General features: G+C 43.7%; 1 protein-coding gene across 1 annotated transcript; it reads right to left on the minus strand.

Moving 5' to 3' along the window:
• Positions 1 to 4600: 4600 nt before the first annotated feature.
• LOC128513347 (succinate receptor 1-like) lies at positions 4601 to 7129 on the minus strand. The gene is made up of 2 exons (XM_053487095.1): positions 7097 to 7129; positions 4601 to 5530 (listed from the first exon to the last, which is right to left on the minus strand). Exons 1-2 carry the CDS (start codon positions 7097 to 7099, stop codon positions 4601 to 4603), a joined length of 933 nt encoding a protein of 310 aa, XP_053343070.1. The 5' UTR covers positions 7100 to 7129.
• Positions 7130 to 14959: the final 7830 nt, after the last annotated feature.

Genomic DNA, 14959 nt, shown 5'->3' on the forward strand with positions numbered 1-14959 from the left:
TCGAAGGTCCAACTTCGTGAAAATGGTGGCACCAGAGAGGGCGTCCAGGGCAGAGTTGGTAAGAGGCAGTGGGTGTCGGTTCTTGATGGTAATGTTGTTTAGCCCCAGATAATCGACACATGGACGAAGTTCACCCCCCTTTTTCTTTACAAAGAAGGACCCTGCCCTGCGGCGGCGGGTGAGGAGGAGGGCCTGATGATACCTTGGTGGAGGGCCTTCGAAACTAACTCCTCCATCGCCCGTGTCTCGGTTGGTGCGAGGGAGTAGACATGGCCGCGGGGGGGAACCGAGCCTGGCTGCAGGTCAATCGCCAGGTCGTAAGGGGCGATGAGGCGGGACATGGGTGGCGCGTTTCTTACAGAACACCTCAGCCAGGTCTCGGTAGGCAGGAGGTATGGCGTTGGTGTCGACTTCGGGGGCCTCGGACTCCCTAGAGCACATCCCAGCCGAAGCCGATAGGCAAAGTTCGTTACAGGCCGGCCCCTGCAGGATCCGGTTTTGGGTCCAGGATATTAGAGGGTCATGTTGTAAAAAAGCCAGGGGTGTCCAAGGATGATAGGTGGTGACGAAATGGAGATCAGGTGAAATTGGATCTGTTCCTGATGTTGCTGAATAATTAGGGTGATGGGTTGTGTGTGGGTGGTGATGGGGCTAGATGAAAGGGGCCGACCGTCTACTGAGGTGATATGAACAAGCTGGGGATAACGCTTCAAACTCCACTCCCAGTTTTTTGGCATAAGAAGACTCAATGAAGTTGCCTGCGGCACCGGAATCGATGAACGCAGTACTTCTGACCCGTTTGTGGCCAAACAGGAGGTGTACCTGGACCGTGAGACGAAAGGCGCTAGGGATCGTGGCAGAGAGGTGGAGGTGGCTCGACGAGCTGCTCCCATCACTCACCGGGCTTGGGCGTTTCCCTGGCGACGTGGACAGATGGCTCTATGGTGCTCTGCTGACCCACAATAAGCACAGAGCCCCTCTCTGAAGCGCTGTTCTCATTCTGCAGCGGTCACACTACATTTTCCGTCCGTGCTATTCCATTTTTCTGGTAATGAGAGAAAAACATCAAAAGGGGGGGGGAAGGGATGATGTGGTGCTGCGGCCTCCGCGACAGGGTGCCGGCTAGCCGTGCCAGCAAAAGCCGCGCGGAGATACGCGTTCTGCCGCCGGAGCTCTGCAACCTCACTGCGCAAGGCCGCGACATCTTGGACACTCCGCCGCAGATTAGCGATCTCTTCAGTTAGCTGATTGATGAGCGCGGCACTTTACTTCAGCTTTACTTCTATCATCACCTTTAACCCCTTGTTTATTTGGTTATTATCATTTCTGTGACCTTTTGTACAGGTATAGATAGTGGGGTTGTTACCTTGAAACTTTGAAGGCAGTTTAAATAAATAACTATTTTAACAAAATTAATTATGTACTGTATACCAGAAAGACTCACTAAGGAATCTACAAATACAAAGCGTTTTTTAATAATCATGACTTTGTCAACAAAAGTCACAAACACCCACGCAATTGACAAGAACTCAAAAGTGCAGTCACTAGTGTTGAATGATGGAGCAGCCACAAAGACAGGTTTTTAGCCATTAATGTTTAGGTGAGCTGCTAAAGACTGAATTAAACTGTACTATTCTGGGAAAAGACATGAACAGGGTTGCCACAAAAGAATGAATTTATGCACCTTGCTATGATCAATGTAATTTACGTACACATATAGTAACAATTATGAGCTACAGTAGCTACAATTCCTTCCCCCTTATTCTAAATAAATGAATTCTTCATTTCAATTTTGGTTTAAACTTCTGCTGTTTTGTTTTGAACTTTTTATTTTGTTTAGTTTCTATTTTTTGAAGCTTTCCTTCGCTGTTGCTTTGCTTGCTTCGTTTTAAGCTTAGTTTGTTCATTTATTTATATATTTTTATTTTTATTCCTTTGCTTTAAAGCTCCTTCTTTTAAGAGCACAGGAGAATTTTAGCTGCAGTGTGTGCAGATGTAAATTGGTGTCTTTCTTATTAAGATTTCTTTTTTTTTTCTTGTGTATTGTTTTTTTATGGCTATAGGTCAACTGTGAGGGAGTGCAACATTTTTATGGTACCGGTATCTGTGAGTGATTGTATCTATCTAAGAGTATAATTTGATTTCTGTTTGGTACAGGTGCCGAGTGCCTAAGGCAGTGGTGAAATCCTGGTGCTGGTGCTTTTTTGAGTGTGTGGAATATGCGCACATGAGTGTCACAGGTATGAGCGAGGGGTGCTTTGCTATGTAGGCCGATTGTGCCCTTATGACCTTAGTTAAATTTATTTAATAAGATGATGTATAATGCTGATTTTTTTTATTCCCAAAATCTTTGTGTCATCAGACCAGAGAATTTTGTTTAGTGTGAGAGTCCTTCAGGTGCTTTTTGGTGAACACCCAGCCATCTGTCATGTCTTTAAGTGAGGAATGGCTTTTGTCTGGCCACTGTACCATATAAGCCTAATTGGGGCAGAGCTGAAGTGATGGCTATCCTTCTGTAAGTCTTTCCCATCTCCACAAGGGAATTTGGAATTTCATTTATAGTGACCCTTCAGTTTCTTGGCTACCTCTCAGACCAAGTCCCTTCAACCTTGATTACTTAGTTTAGATCGGCCAGAACTGTGTAGACTGTTGGTTGTTCCAAATCTCTTCCATTTAAGAATAATTGATGTGAAACATGCTCTTGGATTCTTTCAGGGCTCCAAAAAGTTACTTATATCTTTCCCCAGATCTGTGGCTTAATACAATCTGCCTCATTGGTCTCAGATGATTCTCTTGACCTCATGGGATTGTTTTCACTTTGAAACGCACAATCTACTGTGAGACCTTCTACAGACAGGTGTATGCCTTCCCTAATTATGCACAATAAAGTCAATTAGGCACAGGTGACTCCAATAAAGTTGTAGAAACACCTCAAGGACCACTGTTAGGAGTAGGATGCACCAAAGCTCATCTGCAACTGCATGTAGTCTTTTAAGATGCTTTCACCTTTGCTGCAGTGCTTCTTTAAAGCTCTATGTCATGAAGAAGTGAAACACACAGTTGATGGCACTGTGATGTGCAAGTGTCATAAAAAGTCTAAGCACTTATGTACATGGGATATTTCAGTGATTTTTTTAATAATGACAGCTCCATGCTCAAACAAAACAAAGAGGATTCAGAAAACATTTGTCATCTTGGACAACTTCACCGTGTTCTGGAAAGAGGTGTCCCAACTCACCAGTCCTGGATGCTGATTACCATTTCCCGGTCATTCACAGTCTACAAAAGGACCCTGGAAGCTCATTTCAGTGAGTAGGTTATTTCAGGTACATAGATTATTGTCTGTCCCCTTTTTCCACAGTCTCAGAGAATTCTGGAAAGACTTTGCCATGGGGTAAGCAGTCTGCAGCACTTCCACAATCACAACATCATTTTAAGTAATTCCAGACATTTACAGGTCATAGATTTTAAAAATAGAAGAGAATGTGATGATTATAATAATTGGCTAATGCGCCAGTTAAGATTTATTTTCCAGAGCTATTTTCTTGAAGCTATGAGCTAAGTTGGCCCCATAAAAAACCTGTCCACTTAGACTTCTATGGAAGAATTAGTGATAATTCTCAGTGAGGATAACTCAGTGATTCTCAAGCACTATTATACCAGCCTTATTGTTAAACAAACTTGAGCCAACAATTTAGTAAATTCTTTTTTTTTTTTTTATGGTGGATAGATGGTGGCCAAGATTAATGTCTGGAGGAAATTACTGCACTTGTTGGGCAGCGAGGGCAGCAAAAATTATATTATATTCTTTTTTTTAAGTAGTTTAGTAAAGAAAGCAAAAAAGTAAAATATTAAAAATAAACATCCCTATTAGAAAGGTCTATCCTAATTTGTTTGTGTTACCTACAAATTGTGTATTTTTCTTATTTATTATTATCTATTGTTTTCTTGTGCAGGATTACACTGATATAAAAATACAAAAAATATAATGTCTGGTTAAAATACAAATATAATAAAGAAGCTCAAACATTTATTTACAATTATTCAGTGGTAAGAACATCTTGTGCAATAAAAGCATTTAACTTTTGAGACAATAGCACTTCCTACAGACACATGCACATAAATGACTTTAACATTTCTGTATTTTTTTTTTGGCTTATTGTAACATTTAAAATGTCTAAGTACTAGGAATCGTTTAAGTTACAGAATATAATGAAATGCATTCAAATCATAAGAGGAAAACCGGGCAACATAGCAACACAGAACTAATAACAACAACAATGATGAACTGAATATATATATTAGTGTCTATATATGCAGAGGCATAACAAATTAAAAGAGAAGTCTAGTCCCTCTTTTATGCAGTGGACCTAGAACATCAGATGAGCCAATAGGCATGTGAATAACTTGAAGACTGATTTTTTTTTTTTTTTACTTTCTGCATAAAACCTACTTTGTTGTTTTATTTAACATGTTCATGTTGTGTTTGGCTTTAATTTGTTACTCAACTGTATATACTGTTAATGGACACCACAGCTAGAATTTAAACCAATTCATTTGTTAGAAATGCCATCCTTACTTGATAGTTCAGACTTACTTATCATGTAGCCTTTAGCATTCTTTTAAGCTGCTTCCACTTGTGCTGCAGTGCTTCTTTAAAGCTCTCTGTCATGAGGAAGTAAAACACACAGTTGATGGCACTGTGAATAAATGCAATTGGTCGTGTCACTATGTAAGCTGAATTTATGTAGTCATTGATGCACCGTGAGAAGTTTAATTCAGGAAGCCGAGATGCAATTCGCACAGTCCTCATTACATGGTAGGGTGAGTAGAACACCAGAAACATGATTGCTGCAGCCCTTGTGATTTTTACTGGCCTTTGGAAGGATGTGCCAAGAACCTCCTCTCTTTTCCTGAGTACTGAAATCATCTTTTGTGATGATAGAAACAAACCCACCAGCGGCATGACATATCCAGTTATGGTAAGCAATGTGTTGTAGATCAGAGTTTCTTTAGCTACACCCAGACTACTAAAATCGTTACACACTCTCCAACCATTTTTTTGCAAGTCCTGAATAATAAAGAAAATAAGGGGAGCTATTTGAGCGTTCACCCAGATCCAGTTCAATATGGTGATGCACAGCGAGGTTTTTAGAGTCAACATGATGTGGTCTCGCTGCGGGTAACACATCAACATGAACCTGTCCACACTTACCCACATCATGAAAGTGATACTGGAGTACAAGTTCACATGAAGGATGTAGCGATTAAGCACACATAGAAAAGAATTAAAATTTGTCTGGTTATTAGCATAATTATAAGACAGCTGAGGTAGTGTGCACAGAAAAATGAGGTCAGATACAGACAGGTTAAAAAGGTACACGTTTGTGGACTTCCATGCAGGGAGACAAAAGATATAGCCTAGCACCACCACTAGGTTGCCAATGAAGCCAATAGTAAATTCCAGAGCATACGTAGGTGAGAGATAGTATTTCTCTAACAGTGGGGAGGAGAGAGTGGAACAGTTGTCCTGTAGATTAAAAAAACAACGTGTATATATAAATATATATATCATTTCTGTATATAAAGGACATGTTTTTTTATTATTTAATGCTTTACAAAAATAAAGTGCTAATGTGTATAATTTAATGAATTGATTGTATATTTACAATTTATTTAATTGCATTCCAGTAAGAAATTATTTGGAAGGTTTTAATACAAATTATTTTTTTATCAGCTTTTTAATTCATGCCAGCTTAGACACACTATAAAAATGAATGCGCATCTGTTGTATTTTGCCTATTTGCTTGCTATGCTTGCTGTATCTGCACATTTGTTACACTAACAAAAATTGGTAATAAGGTTTTTTATTAGTTTTTTTGTTTGTTTGTTTATTTGTTTGTTTTTTAAATAAGAGAATCTTCAATATCTTAGATGGTAAGGATTCTGCCCTATTTTACCCTGTCTTTTCCAAAAGTTTGGGCACCCCTTGATAAATAACAGATTTTGCAGATTTTTTAATTGAAAGAATTTTAACATGGTCTCTCTTGGGAAAAAAAAAAGCACAATATTTTCAAAAAAAAAAAAAAAAAATTAAATAAAAACAATATTAAGGCACTGTGCAAAGTGTGGGCACCCTAAGAGTTCCAGAGTGTTAGATTCTTTCAGGATTTAGATTTCTTTGAAGGTTTCAGAGCTTAATCAGCTCATTAGATCTGATGCATTTAAATGCCAATTTAAAAGCTTTACAAATACTTTGACTCTTCAAACCTTATGCACACACTTGCTAAAACTCCAACAACCATGGGTTCCTCTAAGCAGCTGTGTAAGACTCTGAAAATTAAAGTTATTGATGCCCACCATGCAGGAGAAGCCTAAAAAAAGATACTGCAGAAAAGCCTTGTCAGCTTGCAGTTTCCACAATGAGAAATGTAATTAAGAGATGGTAGTTCAGGGGAACTGTAGGGGTCAAGATGAGATCTGGAAGACCAAGAAAACTCTTAGAGAGAACTGCTCGTATGCTGGTCAGAAAGACAAATTAAAACCCCCATTTGAAGATTTAGCAGACTCAGGAGTGGAGGTGCAAGATGACCAAAGAATATTACAGAACTAGAAGCCTTCTACAAGGAAGAATAGGAGAAAATCCCAAGGACAAGAATTGAAAGACTTTTAGCCGGCTATAAGAAGCATTTGCAAGCTGTAATATCTGGCAGAGAAGGTGTTACTAAGTACTGATTATGTGGGGTGTCCAAACTTTTCCACAGTGCCATAATAATGTTTTTATTTTCAATTTATGCAATAATAAGTAACTATGCATTAATGTTTGCTAAAAATATTGTGCATTTTTTTTTTCATTTCCAAGAAAGACTGTAAAGGATCTTTTCAATAAAAATAAAAAAATCACCAAAATCTGTTATTTATTAAGGGGTGCACAAACTTTTGCATAAGACTGTACAGTATATAGCAATAATTTTACTTAATATAATATTATGATAACCTCTGGTACTAGTAGTACTCTAACAAATATTTATACAAATTATATATTTTACACAATTTGTTTAAAGTATATTTTTATGTCTAGTTTAAGCATTCTTACCATTGTGCTGGTAACTCTATTGGCTTTGACATAGTCAGCTGTTCACAGTACTATGTTTCAAAACTCACTGCACCACTCACTTTATAGCATGTCATTATTGGCAACATAGGCCTATCAGACACGTGATATGGCTATATTTGCAAGAGGTTCATTAATACAAATATCAAGGTTAAAATTATTCAAGTCAAATCTATGTAAAGCATAGGGCATTTCCAATCCAAAACACATTCCAGAAGAGAGGTTAAAAACATAATCTAAAGCCCACTTTGGCGTAAGCAGACCGTAGTAGATGTATTTGACTGCTTTAATTTTTGTTTTAGCCCATATCATTACCATTTTCCTTAAGGATGTACTTCATGAGTTTGACAGACCTTTCATGTAATTCACATTGATCCAGTTTAGCATACATGTTATTTTCAAGGAGTTTTTGAAAAACTGTAAAATGTTGGACATATTTAGCTTAAGATTTTGAGCAGATTAAGATGTATTATATGCAAATGATAGTGATTCTGCAACTCCCAGAGGATTTTGTTTTTAAATACCTAGAAACCTAAAAGAACATTTACAAACTCATATAGCATTACCAGGTATTTTGTAATAGCACATGTAGGTGATAAATGCACACAAGGAATGTGTGAAAGGCGTTAGACACATCAGCGTGACTGAGTTTGAATCTCAATAGTCAATGCAGCACAATGCAGTAGTTTTTTTTAAGTTACATCCAGTGAATGAAAGTGCTATAGTTTTTCTATGTATAATAGAGATCGAGATGCACTGCAGAATAGCTTGGGCTTTTGCAAGTAACAAAAAGTACTTGTATGTTTAGAAATCTCATTGTTGATAAGGTGTCTTCAGAGTGACTTAATATTTACTTATATTTGTTTAGAATATTTGCTGATCCAAACAAGGTAAACCAAAAAATATGGCGTTATTGGGAAATTTGTTTTGTTAAGTAAGTGTTTTAATATGTAATATTTTTAATATATGAAATAATTAGAAACATTTCCACCCTAAAAAGTGATGCCATAAAGGACCATTACAGTCTAGGAACCTTTAAGGAACAAGAGGGCTATATAGTGTAAAGCCAAGAGCAGGGAAATCCGAACACAGACACTAGAAGATGTATGTGGAGGAAAAAATGTGCTCTTTTAAATTGAAATAAACGGTGTGGGGGGAGGGGTGCCCCTGACTGCTGGACATTGGAAAGATATATGCTGCCAGCCCAAGCCAATTGTGGTGTCCCGCTCCTCCTGAACGAGCTGTGGATCTCTCCATGGTGCTGAAGGGTTTCCTTGGTCTTGTGAGAAGCATGACATGGTAAGTGGCACTGGCTGTAGGCCCACGGTCACAATAGCATTTTAAGCAATGAAACTCCCAGTTAAATGAGTAAAGTAGTGAAAGAAAAAAATAATAATATAAAAATTTAGAAATAAAGTGTGTAAATGAGCAGACTTTAAATAAAGAGCAGAATAATAAAAGATAAGTCAGCATAGTGTGATTGTTTTTTCTTATGTGCAAAAGAGCAGTCTGCAAACAAGAAATGTGGAACATGCGATTTATGTGTGTTGTCAGAAATGTAGTGTGTATGTGCATTATATAAAAAAGTCTCATCAATGTATTCCTTGGTGTTCTGGTTAAGGACCAAAATGGCCTGCATGAACCTGTGAAAAAAAATCTGCATGAAGCTGTCCACCTATTAGGAAACTGTCCACTCTCTCGACAAGTTCACTATCAATTCCATTGTCTTGCTGACATTCAGAGAAGATTTTTCTCTTGGCATTAGTTCTAGAGGTCTTTAACCTTTTACAGGCAGATCTGGAGTACAGCAGAGGGAATGTGATACAACCATCAGAGGCTCCCTACTGAGGATGAGAAAGGGTGATACATGTCTGCCTAGCTATCCAGCTTGAAATCCGTCAGTACGGAAATCCACTGACAGAAAGATGCACTAAGTCACAGAGGTTTCTTCAGGTAAGAAGACTATACCAGGGGTAGGGATGAACAGGGCCCCCAAAGAGAGCAATTAATCGATCACATTCCAGAACCCCTCTCCTAGCCGAAAGGCGCCATCCCGATAATCTTATCTGATCTGTGAAGCAAGGCAGCATCTGTGACAGGAGCGGTAACTTAACCAAGCTTGGGAAAGTACGTCTGCCCGCCGCCTGTAGCCATAAAATGTCCCATTGACCTCGACTACAAAGGTGTAAATTGGCAATCAATAAACAATAAAGCAGTTTTACATTTTTGAGTGGGGGGGGAAACCCTCCCTAACTTATAGTAGGGCATTTCTAATCCAAAACACATTCCAGAAGAAATATGTTGACCTCCAGAGCACATGCCTTTTAATGAACAAAGAGGCATACAGCAGTAGTAGATAAAGTGTACGCTATAAATTTTAATAAAGTTTAATAAAATTAACTCCTTAAAGATTCGATTCACTTCTGAATCAGAGCTGAAACTGTACATATTAATGGTGCATTGGGAATTTTGTCCACATTAATATGTCTACACTGGGAAAGGTTGATTATATATCAGTGAACACTGGTGCTAGCTGGTCAGAGCAGGCGTTAAGGACCTGACCTAAGATGCCATCTGATCATGCTGCATTCCTGAAGGCTTTCCTTAACATTCTGCTATGAAATGATAAACATGGTGTTTTCAAAACTTACACCAGCTTGGGAAGCAGAAGCAAGGCCCACATTGTACTGTAGACAGCAATGTGATGTGCCTAAACATGGCCCAATTTGTGTAATTCAGGGCATCCTGCAAAGTGATCACTGATTGGTAAATCATTCTCATATAATTATGTGCTGTACTATAGTTACAATTAAGGTAACAATACTCAGTAGTTGAAAACTCTTAAAGGCACATTGTGCTCACAAACCATTTAATTATTTTGTGTTTATATTTAGCTTTCTACATGAATACTGCCTACCAAAAAAATGCACATCTAAAATTTTGTTCGACCGCCCCTAATTTTGGTTTGAGCACAAAATATGGGAGCTAATTCATGTATGAAAATAAAGTCTTTATGCTCCCAGAACTGTTACTGAATTATGCCCATGCAATCACAGAAGAAGAAAATCCATTGGACCAGATAAATTAGAGTAACACAGATTTTAAGTCTGCTGGCAGATTCTTGTACATTGGCCACTATGAAGAATGAGTGCACCACTTAATGTGCTTTTCCTTTTACTCTGACATACCAGTTACATACTTTGAAAGAGAGTACATCTAAACACTTTCAATCTCATCTTTTTTCTATTTTTCCAACTCCAATTTTTTCTCCCTAGCCTTTTTTTTGTAATCTGATTAGTGTCATGAACATGTGCTTTTTAAGGGCCACACATGTGGTGAGTCCCTATCTTGTGGTAAATCCCTAGTTCCCTTTCAGGGGAACTTCGAGCCGCGTCACGAAGTGACAGCTATGGGGATTGCTTCCAGAAATCGCGTCTTGAAGACATATCTAATCAATTTCATATATACGACGTCATCGCCTTAGCGACGCAGCCGCGTCTGACGTCGGCACGCGGAAGAGTATAAATAGGTGTCAGACAAACCTACTACAGCTTCCTTCGCTTCACAAGCAAAGACAGAACTCTGATCTTGCAAAAAAAAAAAAAAAAAAAAGAGAGAATAAAACACGTAGACTCATGTTTACTAAAACAGGCACTATGTGTGCGGCTAAGCGCTGCATTTATCCATGCTCCAGGCTCATCGAGCCAGGTGATACACACGCTCTGTGTGTGATGTGCCTAGGCGCAGAGCACGCTGAAGCGGCTCTGACCGGGGAGGAATGCGAAAGTTGTGCTACCCTCTCCGGCGGAGCCCTTCGCGCTCGCCTGCATTTGTTTACCTTGAAAGCCGGCGACGCGGCGCCTCTCAGGCGGAGCGTGCATTCGTGGGGCTCCCGCGTCGAGCTGGAGGAGGCGGCTAACGATAGCTTAGTTTCCACCTTCTCCGGTTCGGACAGCGGGTCCTCAGAGGTTTTAGATCCCGTGGGGTTTACTCCTTGCACTCACCTCGGCATCTCCGAGTGTCTGATTCAGACATGGAGGAGGGGGCGGGGCCAGCGCGGCATGTAGTGCGCAAGTCAGTGAAACATGACCCCCCTATAGGCGATACAGACCTGCTTGAGTGCTTAGTTCAGGCTACAGAGAAATTAGATATTTCCTGGCCACAAGTTCAGCAGGAAGCACGAGTTCAGGGAAAATGGGGCGAACGCATCCTAGAACCGAGGATTAAACCTTCAAGGAAGGGTCTGCCTTTTTTCCAGGAAGTGCATAATGAACTAACACGTTCCTGGAAAAAGCCATATTCTTCTCGCGTTCACGGCCCTTTCACATATGATTATTCTAACCTGATTCAGGGCCAGGAGAGAGGTTATGGGGCGATGCCGGAGATCGAGGGTGATCTCGCGAGACATTTGTCTCCGACTTCGGCGTCGTCACTCAGGCCCCCAGTGCTTCCGTCCAGACCATGCCGTACATCTGCTAAGATCATTAGTACAGCTTATACGGCAGGGGGTCAGTCTGCAGCCTGCATGCACACTATGAGTCTGCTGCAAGCATACCAGGCTCACCTTCTGCAGGAGCTGGACGAAGGAGAGGGAGTTGGCCTGGATGCAATTAAGCAGCTGCGCCGCGCCACCGATCTCTCCATTAGGGCGGCTAAGGAGGCAGCACGGTGCCTGGGTAGATCTATGGCGGCCAATGTGGTTGCCTACAGGCATCTGTGGCTTAACCTGGCGTCCTTTGGGGAAAAGGATCGGAAGCTTCTGCTAGACGCGCCGATCTCGCCTTCCGGGCTTTTTGGCGGTGCCGTCCACGACGTTGCCGCCACTATCCGGAAATCTCAGAAGAACGAGGCAGCGTTCTCCAGCATATTCCCACTCCGAGCTGATTATGTGCAGGCCGCCACTGATCAGCCCAGCACCAGCTCAAGGTCCTCCCATCGTCTGACTCAGAGACAGAGTGTCGCTGCTCGTCAGCCCCCGCAGAAGCAGAAAGGCTCAGGCAGACGCAGTAGGTGGCGCTCTGGGCGGCAGCCCTCTTATGGCCAAGATCTACGCCAAGTTATCAGGGCCAGGAGCGCTGCCACCAAAGGCCCATTACCCTGATGGGTCCAGGTTGCGGCGGCTCCCCCGAGGGGTTCAGCGTTCATCGGCCCATGGGGCCGTTACTGCTTCTTCTCGGCGACCGCAACCAGGAGCCACGAGCTTGGCTCCACTCAGCTCTTCGGGGCCCCCATCACCAGGAAACAGTCCCGTCAGGCTGGTTCCTCTAGTAGAACACATGAACGAGTGGAAAGCTCTTCCAGGTGTGTCTCAGTGGGTTCTGCGTACAGTGGGAGAGGGCTACAGGATTCAGTTCAGAAGCCCCCCACCACGGTTCAACGGTGTACTAGGTACACTAGTGAAACCGGAGCAGTCCCAGGTGATGGAAGAGGAGGTGAAGGCTCTCCTGGCAAAGGGGGCTATCGAAAAGATCCCTCAGTCCCAAAGAGAGTGCGGCTTTTACAGCTGCTACTTCATCGTCCCCAAGAAAGGTGGGGGACTGCGGCCAATTCTGGACCTCCGAGTTCTGAACCGCAGTTTGAGGAAGTACAGGTTCAAAATGTTAACGCTCAAGCACGTTGTGACCCAGATCCGACCAGGCGACTGGTTCGTCACGATAGACTTGAAGGACGCGTACTTCCACGTCTCCATCTTTCCTCAACATCAGAAGTTCCTGAGGTTCGCCTTGGGGAGCGAGGCGTACCAGTATCGGGTGCTTCCATTCGGCCTAGCTCTGTCACCCCGCACTTTCACAAAAGTGGTGGATGCGGCCTTAGCCCCACTTCGTCTGTCAGGTATCAGAGTCCTGAATTATATCGACGATTGGCTGATTCTTGCCCACTCTGCAGAAATGGTGGCCCGTCATCGAGACTTAGTTCTCGGTCACATCAGAGTGCTGGGGTTACGGCTAAACGTCAAGAAGAGTGTGCTTACCCCGTCATGCATCACCTCTTATCTGGGCGTTATATGGGACTCCACTCGGATGTCAGCCCGCCTCACGCCGGCTCGCATTCAGTCACTCCTTCTAGCCATCAAGGGGCATCAGACTAGGCCGTGCTGTCACTGTGAGGAGCATCCAGCGGCTGCTGGGCCTTATGGCAGCAGCATCAAGCATAATACCGCTTGGCCTGCTGCACATGAGGCCGCTCCAGTGGTGGCTCAAAACCAAGGGTTTCTCCCCCAAAGGAAGTCCGTTCCGCGTAATTCGGGCTTCATCCCGTTGTATTCGGGCGCTAGGGGTATGGAAGAAGCCTGGGTTTCTGTCCCAAGGCCCTGTTCTGGGCGCCACGTGCCACCGTGTGACACTGACAACAGACGCCTCACGAACAGGATGGGGAGCGATCTACAGGGGCCGCTCCGCACAGGACCTATGGAAGGAATATCAGCGCAACTGGCACATAAATGCTCTCGAAATGATGGCAGTCTGGTTAGCGTTAAAATACTTCCTTCCAGATGTCAGGGGCCAGCATGTGTTGGTTCGCACCGACAACACAGCGGTGGTCGCCTACATCAATCATCAGGGGGGTCTGCGTTCACGCTCACTGTGCAAATTGGCGTCCCAGATCCTCCTGTGGGGCCGGGGCAAGCTCCTCTCGTTACGGGCAATGTTCGTCCCAGGGTGCCTCAATCAGGGGGCAGACCTTCTGTCCAGACAGAGGTTGTCAGCAACGGAGTGGCGTCTACATCCAGAGGTGGTCGAGATGATCTGGAGGGAGTTCGGGCGAGCAGAGGTCGATCTGTTCGCGTCTCGCGACACAACCCATTGTCCACTCTGGTTTTCCCTTATACAACCAGCGCCTCTAGGCCTGGATGCCCTAGTGCATCAGTGGCCACGCAGACGCCTGTACGCTTTTCCCCCGGTCGCACTGCTCCCGGCGGTTCTAGAGCGGGTCCGCCAGCGGAAAGTTCGGCTCCTTCTAGTGGCCCCTCGCTGGCCCACCCGGATATGGTTCTCAGACATAGTGTCTCTCCTGGACGGACAGCCTCTCCAGTTGCCGATCAGGAGGGATCTATTGTCCCAAGCTCACGGATCGATTCTCCATCCAAGACCCGAGCTGTGGAATCTATGGGCGTGGCCTCTGAAGGGGCGCACCTCATAGACGCTGGCTTTTCCCAGGAAGTAGTCAGCACCATACTTAGCTCTAGAGCCCCGTCCACGAGAAAATTGTACACTGCCAAATGGGGGGTTTTCACCTCATGGTGCAGGAACCGGCTGCTGGATCCCGCTCAGTGCCCTGTCGGGACCGTACTGGACTTCCTGCAGGAGCGGTTCTCTGCTGGGTCAGCCCCGTCCACTTTAAAGGTTTATGTGGCCGCCATTTCCGCATTCCGTTCCCCTGCAGGGAAAAGATCTCTGGGCCGTGACCCACTTGTGTACCGTTTTCTCCGTGGCGCGTGGAGGTTAAGACCTTCAGCTCACTCTAGGGTACCCTCGTGGGACCTCACCATGGTGTTGGAGGGTCTGTCTCGGGCTCCGTTTGAACCACTCACGGACAGTAACGAGAAGTGTGCAACACTGAAGACCCTCCTCCTCCTGGCCATCTCGTCTCTCCGGAGGGTAGGTGATCTGGAGGCGCTCTCGGTAGCACCATCCTGTCTTGACTTTGCCCCTGGGCTAGTCAAGGCGTTTCTACATCCAAGACCTGGATATATTCCCAAGGTCCCTACTAAAGTGACCAGGCCAGTGGTGCTCAAGGCCTTCAGTCCTCCACCCTTCCTGACGGCGGAACAGGAGAGGCTAAACCTTATCTGCCCGGTTAGAGCTCTCCGTCACTATGTTCACGTCTCCTCGGCGTGGAGACGCTCTG

The sequence above is a fragment of the Clarias gariepinus genome, chromosome 25 (assembly GCF_024256425.1).
Source record: "Clarias gariepinus isolate MV-2021 ecotype Netherlands chromosome 25, CGAR_prim_01v2, whole genome shotgun sequence".
In the NCBI taxonomy this organism is placed as follows: domain Eukaryota; kingdom Metazoa; phylum Chordata; class Actinopteri; order Siluriformes; family Clariidae; genus Clarias; species Clarias gariepinus.